Source organism: Hibiscus syriacus, unplaced genomic scaffold (genome assembly GCF_006381635.1).
Source record: "Hibiscus syriacus cultivar Baekdansim isolate YM2019G1 unplaced genomic scaffold, ASM638163v2 tig00110458_pilon, whole genome shotgun sequence".
Lineage (NCBI taxonomy): Eukaryota > Viridiplantae > Streptophyta > Magnoliopsida > Malvales > Malvaceae > Hibiscus > Hibiscus syriacus.
The window spans coordinates 2,387,909-2,401,989 of NW_024062745.1; the positions used below are offsets into that span (position 1 = coordinate 2,387,909).

At 32.4% G+C, this 14,081-nt stretch overlaps 1 protein-coding gene across 1 annotated transcript; it reads right to left on the reverse strand.

Moving 5' to 3' along the window:
* Positions 1–8,704: 8,704 nt before the first annotated feature.
* LOC120126416 (indole-3-acetic acid-amido synthetase GH3.17-like) lies at positions 8,705–10,846 on the reverse strand. Its single transcript, XM_039144621.1, has 4 exons — positions 10,508–10,846; positions 10,326–10,427; positions 9,467–10,257; positions 8,705–9,392 (listed from the first exon to the last, which is right to left on the reverse strand). Exons 1-4 carry the CDS (start codon positions 10,786–10,788, stop codon positions 8,836–8,838), a joined length of 1,731 nt encoding a protein of 576 aa, XP_039000552.1. The 5' UTR covers positions 10,789–10,846; the 3' UTR covers positions 8,705–8,835.
* Positions 10,847–14,081: the final 3,235 nt, after the last annotated feature.

Consider the following 14,081-nt stretch of genomic DNA (forward strand, 5'->3'; position numbering starts at 1 on the left):
TGATACGAATAATGTGGTCTTTGAAATTGGAAGAGGAATTATACTATAGGAGCTTCTCTCGCTAAATCGAAGAAGAATTTTTTCCTTCGCAGAATCAAGCTTACTGGGAGGGTATTTTAGCCAACAGAGACGAGAATAAACAAATACTTAAGGTAGAGGTGAGACTAATATTCCCAGTAAAATAGAACAAAAGAATTACTGTTGGTATTGAAGTTTTACCTTCACTATCCAAACGTGGGTATTTTAATCTGGAAAAAAAGATTCCTTCTAGGAATGCAAAAAATCCGTGAACCAAACACCCCCTTAAAGTGTAAACTGTTTGTATCAGACTGAATTATGCTTCCAGTTTTACACTTTGTTCTGATTTTTTTTGTAAAATTTCAAATATATTGGTTTTTTAAACTAAATTGATAGATACAAATATCTTATTTTAATATAATGTTTAAATCAAATTAATTAGATATTATTTATAATTAGATATTATTTAAATTAATTGTAAACTATTTTTTAATTAAAAAATATTAAATTCTAAAATTCTAAAAATTTCGGTTAATTCGAAAATTAACCGAATTAACCGAAATTTATTCGGTTCGGTTAATACTTTCAAAAAAATCGGTTCGGTTAATGGTTAATGAAAAAAAAGTTCGATTAATTCGATTAAGGGTATTTCGGTTCGATCGGTCACTGTTTTAACCGAATGAACACTCCTACTCTAATCCCTTAAAAATGAATATTCGGTGAACGCAAACTAATTTTTGTCTTTAAAATGATTTTTCTTAAAATTATTTTAAAAAACCGTTCTTAGGTACTCGACCTACCTAACCCAAAGGTCGATGGCTACTCCAAATTAAATTAATACTAAAAATCAAAATTTTCGCAAACACTAATTGTTTTCGCTTTAAAAAAAGTTATGACAAGATAATAATAAAATATTATATGTTCTAGATATTATTAATCATTTAATAATGAACTCTCAATCACCCCTACTACAGCCGTTAGTGCTTGAACCCAAAATCTCTAAGAATAACAATTATTATTTTAACCACCGAGGTAATTTTGGTTCGTGCACTTATATTTAAATTTGTACTTCTAAATAAAGTATATTAGAAGTCATTAAACTATGGTTAAGTGATTGTTTGATGGTTAAAATTTAAAAATATAATTAAATTTATCAAACTATTATAAAATGATCATTGAATTCATTAACGGTTATAAATAATTATTAAATTTTATCAAAATGTTATAATAATCACTAATTATTACCGAGCCTTTATATTTATTATAACATCACAATGTTTACTATTAAAAAAATAACATCACAATAATTTAGGGTTTCTCTTAATGTTCTTGTGTTGTTTTCTCTTTTTCTTTAATTTTTATTTACCTGGCGACTACATCAATCTTAATGTTGGTTGACTATCGTCTGCAATTATTAATTCTCTTGTTCTTTCACATTATGTCCATTGTTTTCCTTTTTTTGAGTTTTCTTTTTAAAATTTTGAATAAGATTTGTGAAACACTATTCTCTACTCTTGTGACACATTTTTTTTGCTCTTGTGACATGAATCTTATTTCTTTTCGCATACCTTTATGGTCATTTTTGTGTTCGCACAAAGATCATCATGATATTTATTTTTTGATTGGTTTAGAAATGATCAAACTTTCAGATCACCTGTTTGATAAATGGTTGTTTGTCGATATAATCAGAATTTTATAGCGAAACGGTCTGTCATATAGTTTAGTTCGCTCACCACTTCTTTATCACTTTGTAAAGCGTCTCGTTCGACAGAGACAATGAGTTTTTATAAAAGTTACTAAATTCTTTCGATGTTGCTCGTCATTTTCAATTGAAGGTTTTTTTATGTTTGAATTAATATTTTTGTTCTTGTATGAATTTGTTGATGACTATTATCCGTATTTCTTTTTTATGTTTGGGTATATTATAATTCTAATTCCTTCATTTATTATTATTAATAAAATCTAATTGTAATTGTTCAAAAAATATCATAATATTTAGGCAAAAAGGTGGAAGATCTGATGGATGTGGGTGCGAGTATTAGGCTGTAGTTAACTCTAAAAGTGAGCATTTGTGTAGTTTAAAATGGGTTAACTACAGACTTAGTCCCTAAAATCTTTAAAGTTTTCAAAAATAAAAACATTTTTTATTTTAATTACCAAAATAAAAGAAAAAAATAGTTTAGTGATTAATGGTGTAATTTAACTAATTTATAACAACAGAATTAACAAAACCGTTGATTAATAACGGAAAGCATTAGTTAAATGACCAAATGATTTTTTTTTTTAAATCGGATACATTGATTTTTTTTAGAAGCTCAGAGACTTTGAGTGTCTCTTTCACTAATATTTATTTTATAATATTGTAAATAATTTTAAAAATCTAATCATCAAAGTGATCGTTTGTATTTACTTTATCCTTTACCTTTACATGGATGACGAGGATGATGATGTAACTAAGGAGTATGTGTATATAATTTGTGGTTTATTTTAAAAAAAGAAAAAGAAAATCAAACACCCACCGACACCGGTAGCGCTCGACTCTTTCAACGGACGCTCGACTCTGTGGATTGGTTTAGGCGATCTCGTGCGGTTATCGCGCGGCTTCGTTGCCACGCAAGCGGTGTCCGCACGGAATATTCTTTATTCTCCAATATCACACCCTTCTTTTACTTCCCCCGAGGTTTCCTGGAAGGACCATATCAAAGGCTATATAAGGACCAAAAGCAGATAGTGATCGTAATAATCGAGTCTTTTACCTACAAAAACGACACCGTACGGGGGGATCTGAAACGAAACAAAAGAATGGGGAAAAGCCAACCGCCGACGCAACGCAGGCCTCTGGTACAGACTAAGAAGTTTTATTCTTTAGTAAGATTACAAATGAGCCTCCCGGTTTTAAAATACCATAAACAAGTCACTTCATCTAAAGAAAACATTTAGGTTTCGAGGGTTCCATTCGATAATCTGAATGGCGAGGAGATTGTCGTAAGTAAGAACATATTTCGAGTCGACGATTTAATCAAAGTTCAATGAGTTGAAAAGTATTACGTGACTTTTGAAAGGGATTCTTAAAATTTTAATCCCAAGATTAAAATTAAGGTGAATCTTATAACGAGATTTGAGATTCATCGACTATATTATACAATGACCAACACCGATGGATGCCATGATACATAACATGATGGTTACAATCAATCAATTAAGTAATTTAATTGTAATTATCTAAAATTTAATATTTTTTAACTAGATAAAGTAATACATCAGTATGTTTGTAAAAATCGACAAATACTAATAATTAAGTACTTGTACTGTAATTTATTCATATCTTTTTATTTTATTTGTTTATTTATTTTTCCTTATCTGTTTGGTGTGATGGCTGCAGAAATGGAAAGTTGCGAGAAATAAATATCGTACGCTTTGGAAAAGGAAGGCTCAGGTATGTTTGATTTTTCTTTTCTTTTCAGTGATTTCGATTCCAATCAACCACGACTGTACTCCTTAGAAGCATTTAACGATGAACAGGAGAAGGAATTGGAACAGTTGGAAGCAAAGGCGGCCGAGATGCGGTGGGAACTCAAGCGCATGAAAGAGGCTGATCGGAAATTCAAGGCGGAGCTGATGAAGCTGGAGCATACTATTTCAGAAACCAGGGAAGCGAATCGTCGAGCATCTCTCGACAATGTTCGCGCCCATCTTTACTTTCAAGCTATGCTTCGTCTTTTGGATGATTGATGCTATATAATAAAGAATGATCCTGCTATTTCAAACCAGTTTCCGACCGCCTTCAGCTCCGCCGCCCTATCCTCGCCGCTTTGCCAGACAGTATTCCATAGGAAAGCAATTGAAACGACGGCGAATATTAATAGGATAAATTGTAGTTTTGATACTTTGATTATGCTCAAATTTAATATTTAGTCTTTATGTTTTAATTTTACATGATTTGATTCCTCCTACCATAAACACTTGGTTAATATTTTATTTTACTACACCTTTGATGTGAATGAATGAAAACATTTTATGTAAAGCTATATATATATATATATATATATATATATGAAATTTTTTAACAAAATAAATGATAAAGAGTTTGTATATAGTTGTAATATGGTGTTGAAATCTTAAGTATGGTTTTTAATTGTTTATTTGGAAATTTTATAAATATTGTAAAATATAAAAATATCCTTAAAATAATGTTAATTGCTAATTAAAGCGTATTTTAATCATTTCACAGTTAAGCTGACACTCGTTTAGGAGATTTGGGTATGAAATGCCACGGGTTAGGAGATTTGGGTATAGGTAGTTTAGGAATTTATTATTTAGGGTAATTTAGGGATTTAAATTTAAGAACGTAGGAGATTTATACTATAAATAAGGGGATACTTAACAATAGGAGCATGATGGTGGGTGAGTATGTGTTTGACGACGATAATAGGCTTTGAGATTAAAGGTTTTAGAATTATTTTTAAATTTTAGAGAAATTTAGAGATTTTTTTTAAAAATAATAAATTTACGTTTTTTTAAATAAAACTTCAAAAAATTATAAATGCAACACATGTCATGTGAGTGATTGGCGGATTTATTTTAACAGTCGTTAATGGTCAGATACGATAACATAAAAAACATAAGATACCTATTTAAAAAAAATACATTTAAATTAACAAAAATATAAAATTTAGGCACTCATTTTTTACAGTCATACAAGACCGCAGTTCAAACCACCAATGACACAAGCGTATCATGTACAGTTAAAAGAAGCAACCCAAACGCATCATCTGGAAAACGCAAACAAAACACTTCAGAAAACTAAAGCAAACGGCACCTCCACAAAAGCCACTTATTAAATTGGCTCATAGAGGCTCCTTGGGATACGTGGTGATCCAACTGAATTTTGCCTCGGACACATACTAGACAAATAGATAACACCGAATGATTCTTCCATTCTATTGCAACATTCTGCCATTGTCGTTGGATCGACTTCTTGCGTATGTGTCTGATTACATTACATTAGGTTTTATTGATAATCTAATTTCATACCTCCTAAAATTTATACCCGACATAAAATTTTGTGTAGATGACTTATTACATGGGGTTTTTGGGCTGAAAAACTTTGCTATCACTTTGGAGTCTAAGATGTCAATTGCTTCTTTAGACTTAATGCAAGAAGGTGTCTTGTATTGGCTCATAGAGGCTCCTAGGGACACATAGTAGTCCGTTAGTGCATCAAAACTTCCTTGTTTGACCACCCTAATCTCCAAAGCTGCAATTGCATTTTGCTTCCTATAGCTTCTATATATATAATTCAATGATTCTTCCATTCTATAACGACATTCTGCCATTATTTTAGGATCAAGCTCTTGCCTTTCGTTGCCTTCTTTTGGCTTAAGCTCCCAAAATAAGACATAGTGACCAGGAATCAAACTTGTATCAGCATAGTTAGCGTACCCTCTCAATATGAATCCGAGTGGATCTAGAAGAGTCTTTGCTTCTGTCAGTGCCTTTAGTACGTAGGTCTTTCTCGCTTGTTTTATCTGTATCAATGCTTAGAACAACGTTTTGTCTTTCCACAAACTGGAATTGAGGAGTACTATTGTGGAACCCCTTCACCTTAAGAACATCTCCAACTTTATATCGATATAATCCTGAAAAGAAAAAAAAAAGATATGGCCAAGAATACATACTTACATAGAGATGTGATCAATGATAATGCGTTTCGGCAGTCCGGGTCGATGATCCGGTCGCTAAGTTGACCTGATCTTATGCTGGAGCGTAACTCTATTCAGTGATCTTCTAAGAACTTGATAGCTCTAAGCACTGCTGTTGCAAAGGAGGAGGCGACAAATACAACCTCGTCGCTCCGTAATAAACCGATGATTAGTTGACTATACATGCTTTGGTTGGGGTCTGAACAGAAGATGGCGTCAATAGCGCTGGTATAGTGCTTGGAGATAATGTTTCTAAAGACTTGGTCCCTTGTACAGGCTTGTTGTGACAGATCTTGCTTTGAGGCCAGAAGGAGTTTCAATCTCTGGTTTGGCAAACATGAATTCCAATCTTTTACCCGACTGGTCCAAGTCACCAAAGTGCCTGTAAATGAATGCCACTTTTAACCAACGTAGAAGTGACAAGTATGTTACAAGTCAAATATAATATCAGTTTCTTACTTTTTCACCACGGATGCTAACAGGGTCACATATATTGTCCTTAGATCATGAATTTCAGTCGTGATAGGTAACTTTGGCTTCTGATCTCCTGAGGTGCCACTGCTGCAAATCAAACGAGATTGGCTTAGGAAGATGCAACAGTTGGACTAATAGATCTGAATAAACAGATTTAGACCTTCGATGGAACTAGATGACGGATTCGGTCTAAAGGATGTTCGACGCCTCCCCATTGGCGATCCGGTCGATGTAGGGCTTAATATCTTCATAAGTGACAATGGGAACATTCCTTTTGAAGAGTTCCTTGTCAGTTTTGCCATTGAGGTATCGACCCAGATATTCTGTTCCTGCATTTCTCTTCAGTATTTGGCCTAATACTTGCTCTTGTATTTGCTCGGCGTTGGTGGTTAGCTTCTCTATAATCTTCAACCCATCTTCAACTTCATTTGTAGTTGCCATTAAACCAAACTCTAATCTCTTGGCTCCGAGTGACAACACCTCAAAGTCCGATTCTTAATTTAACACAATGAATTTGAACATATAAAATTTTAGGGGTGAATTTGAACTTCACGTGTGCGAGTTGGAGACAATAGGTCTTCAGAAGGATTCTTGACCATTGGATGCCCTCTTACTGATCTGATGGAGGAGATTGAGCGGCACCAAAGATCCAGGTAAAACCATAATGCACTAGTTGGGCCTGTATTGTATCTACTGGACCTCGAATTGAGTTTTGGAAATGCCTGAACTTCGAATTTAGCTTTAATTTGTAAAATGGGTATGGGTCTGATTTGTAATGCATCGGGACTCTGTTTATTTAGACTTTCATTTGTGTTTTTTTTATTGAAAATGACATATGTTGATATAATATTTGGGCTTATATATTGGTCGGATGAAATTTGAGCTAAAATTATGAATATGCTTTGAACCATTTGATGGTCGTGACATAGGTTCCACCGTAGATTTGCTTCCAAGAGGAAATATGAAAAGCTACGAACAAAAGAGTCAAATAGTGACTTTGCTTTTGAGAAACGAAGAAAACAAAGATAAGGTTTCCAACGCCTTTGGCAGATGGTGTAATTTTTGAATTATTAAAAATAAAATATTAGCAAGATTTTGGGACGTGATAATCAACGATTGACAATAAACACTAGTACTCATGCATATGTGGTGTTCAAATTTGAAATATCAAGAGATAGTAACAATCCCTTAATAACTGAGGACACTTGGTTTGTACAAACTAATATTAGTCCAAATATGATTGTTTATAATATTTTTAAAATTTAATAAAATATTATATTTACAGTTAAACTTTAAACATATAGTTAGAAATTTTAATTGAGAGAATTTTATAATTGAAAATTTTATTTCTTTAAAAAGGTAAGTTGCACCACAAAATTAACCATCATGATATTGACCCGACTCGAAAATTGAGCGATCTTATATTGGTACAACCCGACTCAAACTACCATAGACTCAAAACTACCCAATTGCCATCTCTACTTTTGTTTAACAATGCATGTATCGAAATTCATAATCGTGGTAGTCAAATTAACTCTTACAAAAACCTATTGTCATGGTGTAATCAATGTCATGCATTTAAGATTTCATTGATCGGATACATTAAATTGACTAAAGTATAAAAGTTTTAAAAAATAGAAATATGAAGATATATTTCGTAAAATTAAATTAAAATTAAAATTCATATATTTTTATAAGGTTGGGTACATATTCGTAAATATTAAAGAATACATATATATTTTATAAGGTTCGGTAAATATTCTCTGTGAAGAATCTTTTTAATTAAATTTCGGTTTATAAACCTTCAATGTGAAGTAACAAGTGAACAATTATTGAAGATAATAAAAATAGATAAAATATTAGAAGGTTAGGTGAACATTTTAAAATCATAAAGAATACATATATTTTATAAGGTTGGGTAAATATTTTTAAATCATAAAGAATACATATATTTTATAAGGTTAGGTAAATGTTCTTAAATATTAAAGAATACATATATTTTATAAGGTTAGGTAAATATTCTTAAATCTTAAATAATACATATATTTTATAAGGTTAGGTAAATATTCTTAAATCTTAAATAATACATATATTTTATAAGGTTAGGTAAATAATTTAAAATAGGACGGCAGCGTATAAATTCATTAGGGTTTTAAATGATTTTTTAGGCTTTTAGATGGATTTAGGCTTTATTAATGGTTAAAGTTTTTATATATGGGTTTGGGTTTAAGTAATTTGTTCTCTCCCTCACAAAGAAATATTTCTACTTCAATACCTAACTTCCATTATCTTTACACAATCCGTCGATTATTGATCGATCACCGACTACGACTCTTCACATATACTAAAAAATTTAACCGTCTTTATCCGACTCAATATCTTTGTTCCATCAACAATTTTCCTAACATATATAAGATTCTTTATATTCTTTTAAAATATCAACCATATTTACAACTGCTAATGTAAGACCGAAAGGCTCCATGGAATAACTTTGTAAGGAGGCTTGATGGTGCATACACATGGTTCATCAATATAATACAGTTCAATACAGATTAGACGCTCAAACAATGATCAATTCCTTCGGTAATCGGGACTTGGAGTCCATCATACAAAGGCAGGAATAAGAGGAAAATACAAGTGGTTACATAGGGGTTTTTGGGCTGAAAAACTTTGCAATCACGTTGGAGTCTAAAATGTTAAAGGCTTCTTGGGAGTTAATGCAAGAAGGTGTCTTGTATTGAGTCATAGAAGTTCCTCGGGACACATAGTAATCCATCAGTGCGTCGAAACTTCCTTGTTTGACCACCCTTATCTCCAGAGATGCTATTGCATTTTGCTTCCTATTGCTTCCGTATATATATCCCAATGACTCTTCCATCCTATAGCAACATTCTGTCATTATTTTAGGATCAAGCACTTGCCCATCGTTGCCTTCTTTTTCCTTGAGCTCCCAAAATATGACATAATGACCGGGAATCGAACTTGTATCAGCGTAGCTAGTGTGTCCTCTTGATATGTATCCAAGCGGTTCGAGAAGAATCTTTGCTTCTTTCACTGCCTTTAGTAGGTCTTCCTCGGTTGTTTTATCTGTATGAACGCTTAGAATAACGTTTTGTCTTTCTACGAATTGGAATTGAGGAGTACTATTATGGAACCCTGTCACCTTAAGAACATCTCCAACTTTATATCGATATAAACCTGAAAAGAAAAAGAAAAAAGATAGATATGATCAAGAATACATACATACTTACATAGAGGAAAATTGATCTTACCTGCATAGGATGTGACCAGTAGTTCATAATATTGACCAAGCTCCACATGTACAAGATCAACAGGTTCTGTATCCACTTGATACATTGTTAGACTTTCTTTGTTGATGGGAAGGAATTCAAAGTAAGCCATGTTGGGAAGAAAGGTGTAAGAGACATTAGAAGGTTCAGTTAGAGGCTCCAAATTGATCCCACAATAGGCTTCAGAGCTAGCATAAACGCCTGATACTAAAGGGAGCCCTCCGCCGTAGAACTTGAGTGTTTCAACATATTGACTCATAACACCCGTACTAATTGCAGCTATAAACTTTGTTTTAGGCCAAAGCTTTTTGATTATTCCTTCCCACGATTTACTACTGCATACGTTCCGTATTGAATCAGCCAATTGAGGATCAGGTTTCATGATCAATGACAATGCATTTCTGCACCCGGAGTCGGTGATCCAATCACTAATTTGTCCTGAACTTATGTTTGAGCAGAACTCTCTCCAGTGATCTTCTAATAACTTGATGGCTCTTAGAACTACGGATGCAAAGATTGAGCTAACTGATACGACCTCGTCTCGCTGTACTAAACCGACGAGTAATTGACAATACATGCTTTGGTTGGTGTCTGAGCAAAAGATGGCCTCAAGAGGGCTTGTATAAAACTTGGAGACATTGTTTCTAAAGCCTTGGTCTTTGTACAAGCTTGTTGTGGCAGATACGGCTTTGAGGCCAGAAGGAGTTTCTGTATCTTGTTTGGTAAACATAAATTCCAGTCTTTTACCTGCCTGGTGTAGGTTACCAAAGTTCCTGTAAATGAAGTTATATTAGGTCAACGCGCATATGCTACATGTCTAATGTAAAACTCAGTTTCTTACTTGTTCATCACGGATGCTAGCAGGGTAAGAAACAGTGTCCTTAGATTAGATACATCAGCCGTGGCAGGTATCCACTTCGGCTGCCCGCCTGAGGTTCCGCTGCTGCAAATCAAACGGGATGTTAGATATTGACTCTAATTCTAATTAGTAGAAGATTACATAGAGGGGCAAGAAGTTTAGACCTTCGATAGAACTCGATGACTGGTTCGACTAAAAGGATGTTCGACGTCTCCCCATTGGCGATCCGATTAATATAAGGCTTAATATCTTCATAAGTAACAACGGGAACATTCGTTTTGAAGAGTTTCTTGTCAGTTTTGCTATTGAGGTATCGACCCAGATATTCTGTTCCTGCATTTCTCTTCAGTATTTGGCCTAATACTTGCTCTTGTATTTGCTCGGCGTTGGTGGTTAGCTCCTCTATCATCTTCAACCCATCTTCAACCTCATTTGTAGTTGCCATTAAACCAAACTCTAATTTCTTGTATCCAAGTGACAACACCTCAAACTCAGATCCTTAATTTAACTCAGCCTCTTGATGTATCTGTATGTATGTATATATATATATACAGATGACTTGGACCACTTGGTTGTATACCCTGTTATTATTTATCTATATATTTTCTATTATTTTTCTTTATTTATATTTAATTTACAGTCTTCATTACTAAGCTTTTATATTGTCTGATATACTTAATCATGCACTTAGCTTTTCTGTTGAATCTCAGTTTGTTTAACAATACGTATACGTGTACGAAAATTAACTGTTAACTCTCATAGGCAATAAACTGGCCGACAACATGACGAATATTGGCCGAGATCTCAACCAGGACCTCAAGATTTTTTATCAGCCCCTACTGAAGTGCAAAGAACTCTCAACGACGAGCACAATGCTTTGTACTTAAGGCACCACCACTTAGCTCTCTCGTGGTTTATTTTTGTCACAAAAAAAAAGTAACAATCCATACATACATCAACTAGTAAATTAATAAATTAATGATAATTATTAAGTAATTTATCATCTTTCGTATTATATATTAGTTAATTAGTAATTATTATTTAGACTTTTTTAATGAAATAATTTTGTAAGGAAACTACTAAAAACTATAAAAAGAATTAGCAATCTACTCGCGAACTTATCAAGTTGAATTGGATCTTACTCAACTCAACTTGTTAAGGTCTCAAGTCGAGTTAACCCAGTTGAATATTGACCGAATTGAATATATATATATATATTTGACATAAGCTTATATTAGAATATAATATATATGTTTTTAATTTAATTTAATAATAACTAAAATAATTTTATAATTAATTAATTTTTACAATTTTAATTGAAAACTATTAAATAAAAATTTGTTAAAGATAATAAAAAAATATTAAGTAATTAAAGGGGATAAATTCGTCATATACACACCTTAAAAGGTTAGGTGAACATTTTCAAATCACAAGAAATACATATATTTTATGTCAAATCTCAGAAGATAGAATCTTTTTCACGTGTTAATTTAAAATAAGCAGGTTTGAATTTAAAATCAAAATCATGGCCCAACTGAACCGCCATTATGATTAAAAAAATAAATGGGGCATGTGATAGGTGTTATTATATTAAAAACCCCATTAATTATTATTTTTTGAACAATACTCTTAATAAATTTGTTAAAAAAATCGCCCCTCAAACTACATGTAGGAGTATATTGCTTCCTATAAAGAGAGAGAATGTGTCTTGCATTTTATAGGATGTGAGGTATTATGCATTTTTCATGTTGCCTAATTTAATATGATTATTTATTATCTCGCGTTTCCCACATCGTGAGATACTCGAGATATTGTGAAATTATCCTGAGAAATTTATCACGAGAAGTATTCAACATACTTCACGTTTTCTAAAAAGTGAGGTATTTATTTGTTCCTACAAACCACAAGTGCTTATAGGAATATTCGGGGGCATTTTGGGTATTTAATCTCGAATTTTTTGTAATTATAAGATTCTTCGTGTAATTTTGAAATTTATCATTTATTTGAGGCTAATATAAAGACATACGAGATATTGTAGGCATGTTAAAAATTGCGTTAAAAATTGTACCAAAACTTGTTTTGTGCAAGAATAAGAAGATACAAAATCGCGTTCAAAATGGATCAAATGCTTGGTTTTCTGCATACAGAACAAACTAAAATGACTTGATAGACATGGCAGTATCGACACATACGATACATTTTAAGCGGTGTAATAAATGTTTTGAAAATTCTTCAAAACAAAAATAGTGCAATGAAAAAATACAATAAGGTTGAGGGAACGAGCGGAGGTATGCCACATGTGGGTTGATGCCTCAAGTAGTGTAACAACCTGAAATCCTAGCCTAGGGGAATTAAGCTACATTTCCTAGGATAAAAACCAAATTGAGAAGAGATTTAAATTAATCGAATTAGATAAATATCTAATTAAATTGCCAAAAGTAAAAACCAAATTTAATTGAAATTTAAATTAATTGGACTGGAAAAGGACCCAATCGAATTGCCTAGAATAACAATCTAGTTGAATTGGAATTTAAATTACTTGAATTAAACAAGAACTTAATCGAAAGAATTAAAGGAAAGGTGATCGGTTTGGAATGATCAAATTGGAATAAATGATTTACATTAAGATTACATTCTAAATTCCTTGATTCCTAATTTGCCCTTGAATGGTATAATAATGAAGCACTAAGTGAGGCTAAAGTGGACATTTCCATCTCCATTATCAAATAATGAAATAATATCATCTTCTTCCTTACACTTAGTAACCGAATTGAGAGAAGAAAATAGAGAGAAGAATTTTGAGAGAGTGAAGGAAGGGAAATAGGCCATGCAAGCTTAATTTCAAGCTTGAAGTAAATAGGGAAAGTCATCTAGCAAAGCAAGTAAGCTTTTCCCTTCTCTTTCTATTCGAATTACATGGAATTGATTGAATTAATTCTTGAGAAATTGATTAAGTTTGACTATTGAATTCATTTAAATTGTTAGGTTGCATGATACTAGAAATTTTATTAATCACGTTAAGTTTAAACGATTAGGATCTTGTTAAATTGGACAACCATGGATCATCATTTTGAAGTCAAAACCAAATGGATTATTAATGCATGTGACCAAATCAAGAAAATTGAAAGGTTGTGTACCAAATTGGAAAAATGGGTGCAGGACCAAGTTTCTAAAAATTGAAAACTATAGGGGTTTCAAAGCATTAAACAATAGACAATGTGGTGAAATTACGAAAATTTGACCTTAGAAGTGAAATTAGTCATTATGGTTGTAAGAATCCAATTAGGGACTGTTTTGAACAAATTGGTAAATTTGGGGGTCTAATTGGACAGAATTGAATATTGGTAAAAACAATTGAGAACAAGGCAAGGGCCGAATTGAATAAATAATAAAGTTAGGAGGCTCAATTTGAGAGAATTCGAAAGTTTGTAGGTGATATATGGGTAAAATAGTTTAATTGGATAGTTTTGGGAAAACTGTTAATTGAAGGACTTAATTGAAGTATTAAAGGTTAAGGTTGATATGAAAATTCATGGAAAGGATAAAAATGAATAATGGTAAAAATACCTAAGCTAAACTGGTAAGGATTTTAGGTGAATTAGTCCACCAAAGTACATTGAAGTACAAGACTAGCAGATTGGTCACTGGAAAATTGTCTAAATTCAAATCCAAAAATGTAATTATATATAATAAATTAAAATACAAGCCATACATTGATGGAAAGATAATTTAATTAGA

Coding starts and splice junctions, on each gene's coding strand:
- LOC120126416 (XM_039144621.1), bottom strand. CDS start 10,788: ATGGCAACTACAAATGAGGTTGAAGATGGGTTGAAGATGATAGAGGAG. Junction 10,258..10,325: donor CTAGCATCCGTGATGAACAA/GTAAGAAACTGA, acceptor CTTCATTTACAG/GAACTTTGGTAACCTACACC. Junction 9,393..9,466: donor ACTGGTCACATCCTATGCAG/GTAAGATCAATT, acceptor TTTTCTTTTCAG/GTTTATATCGATATAAAGTT.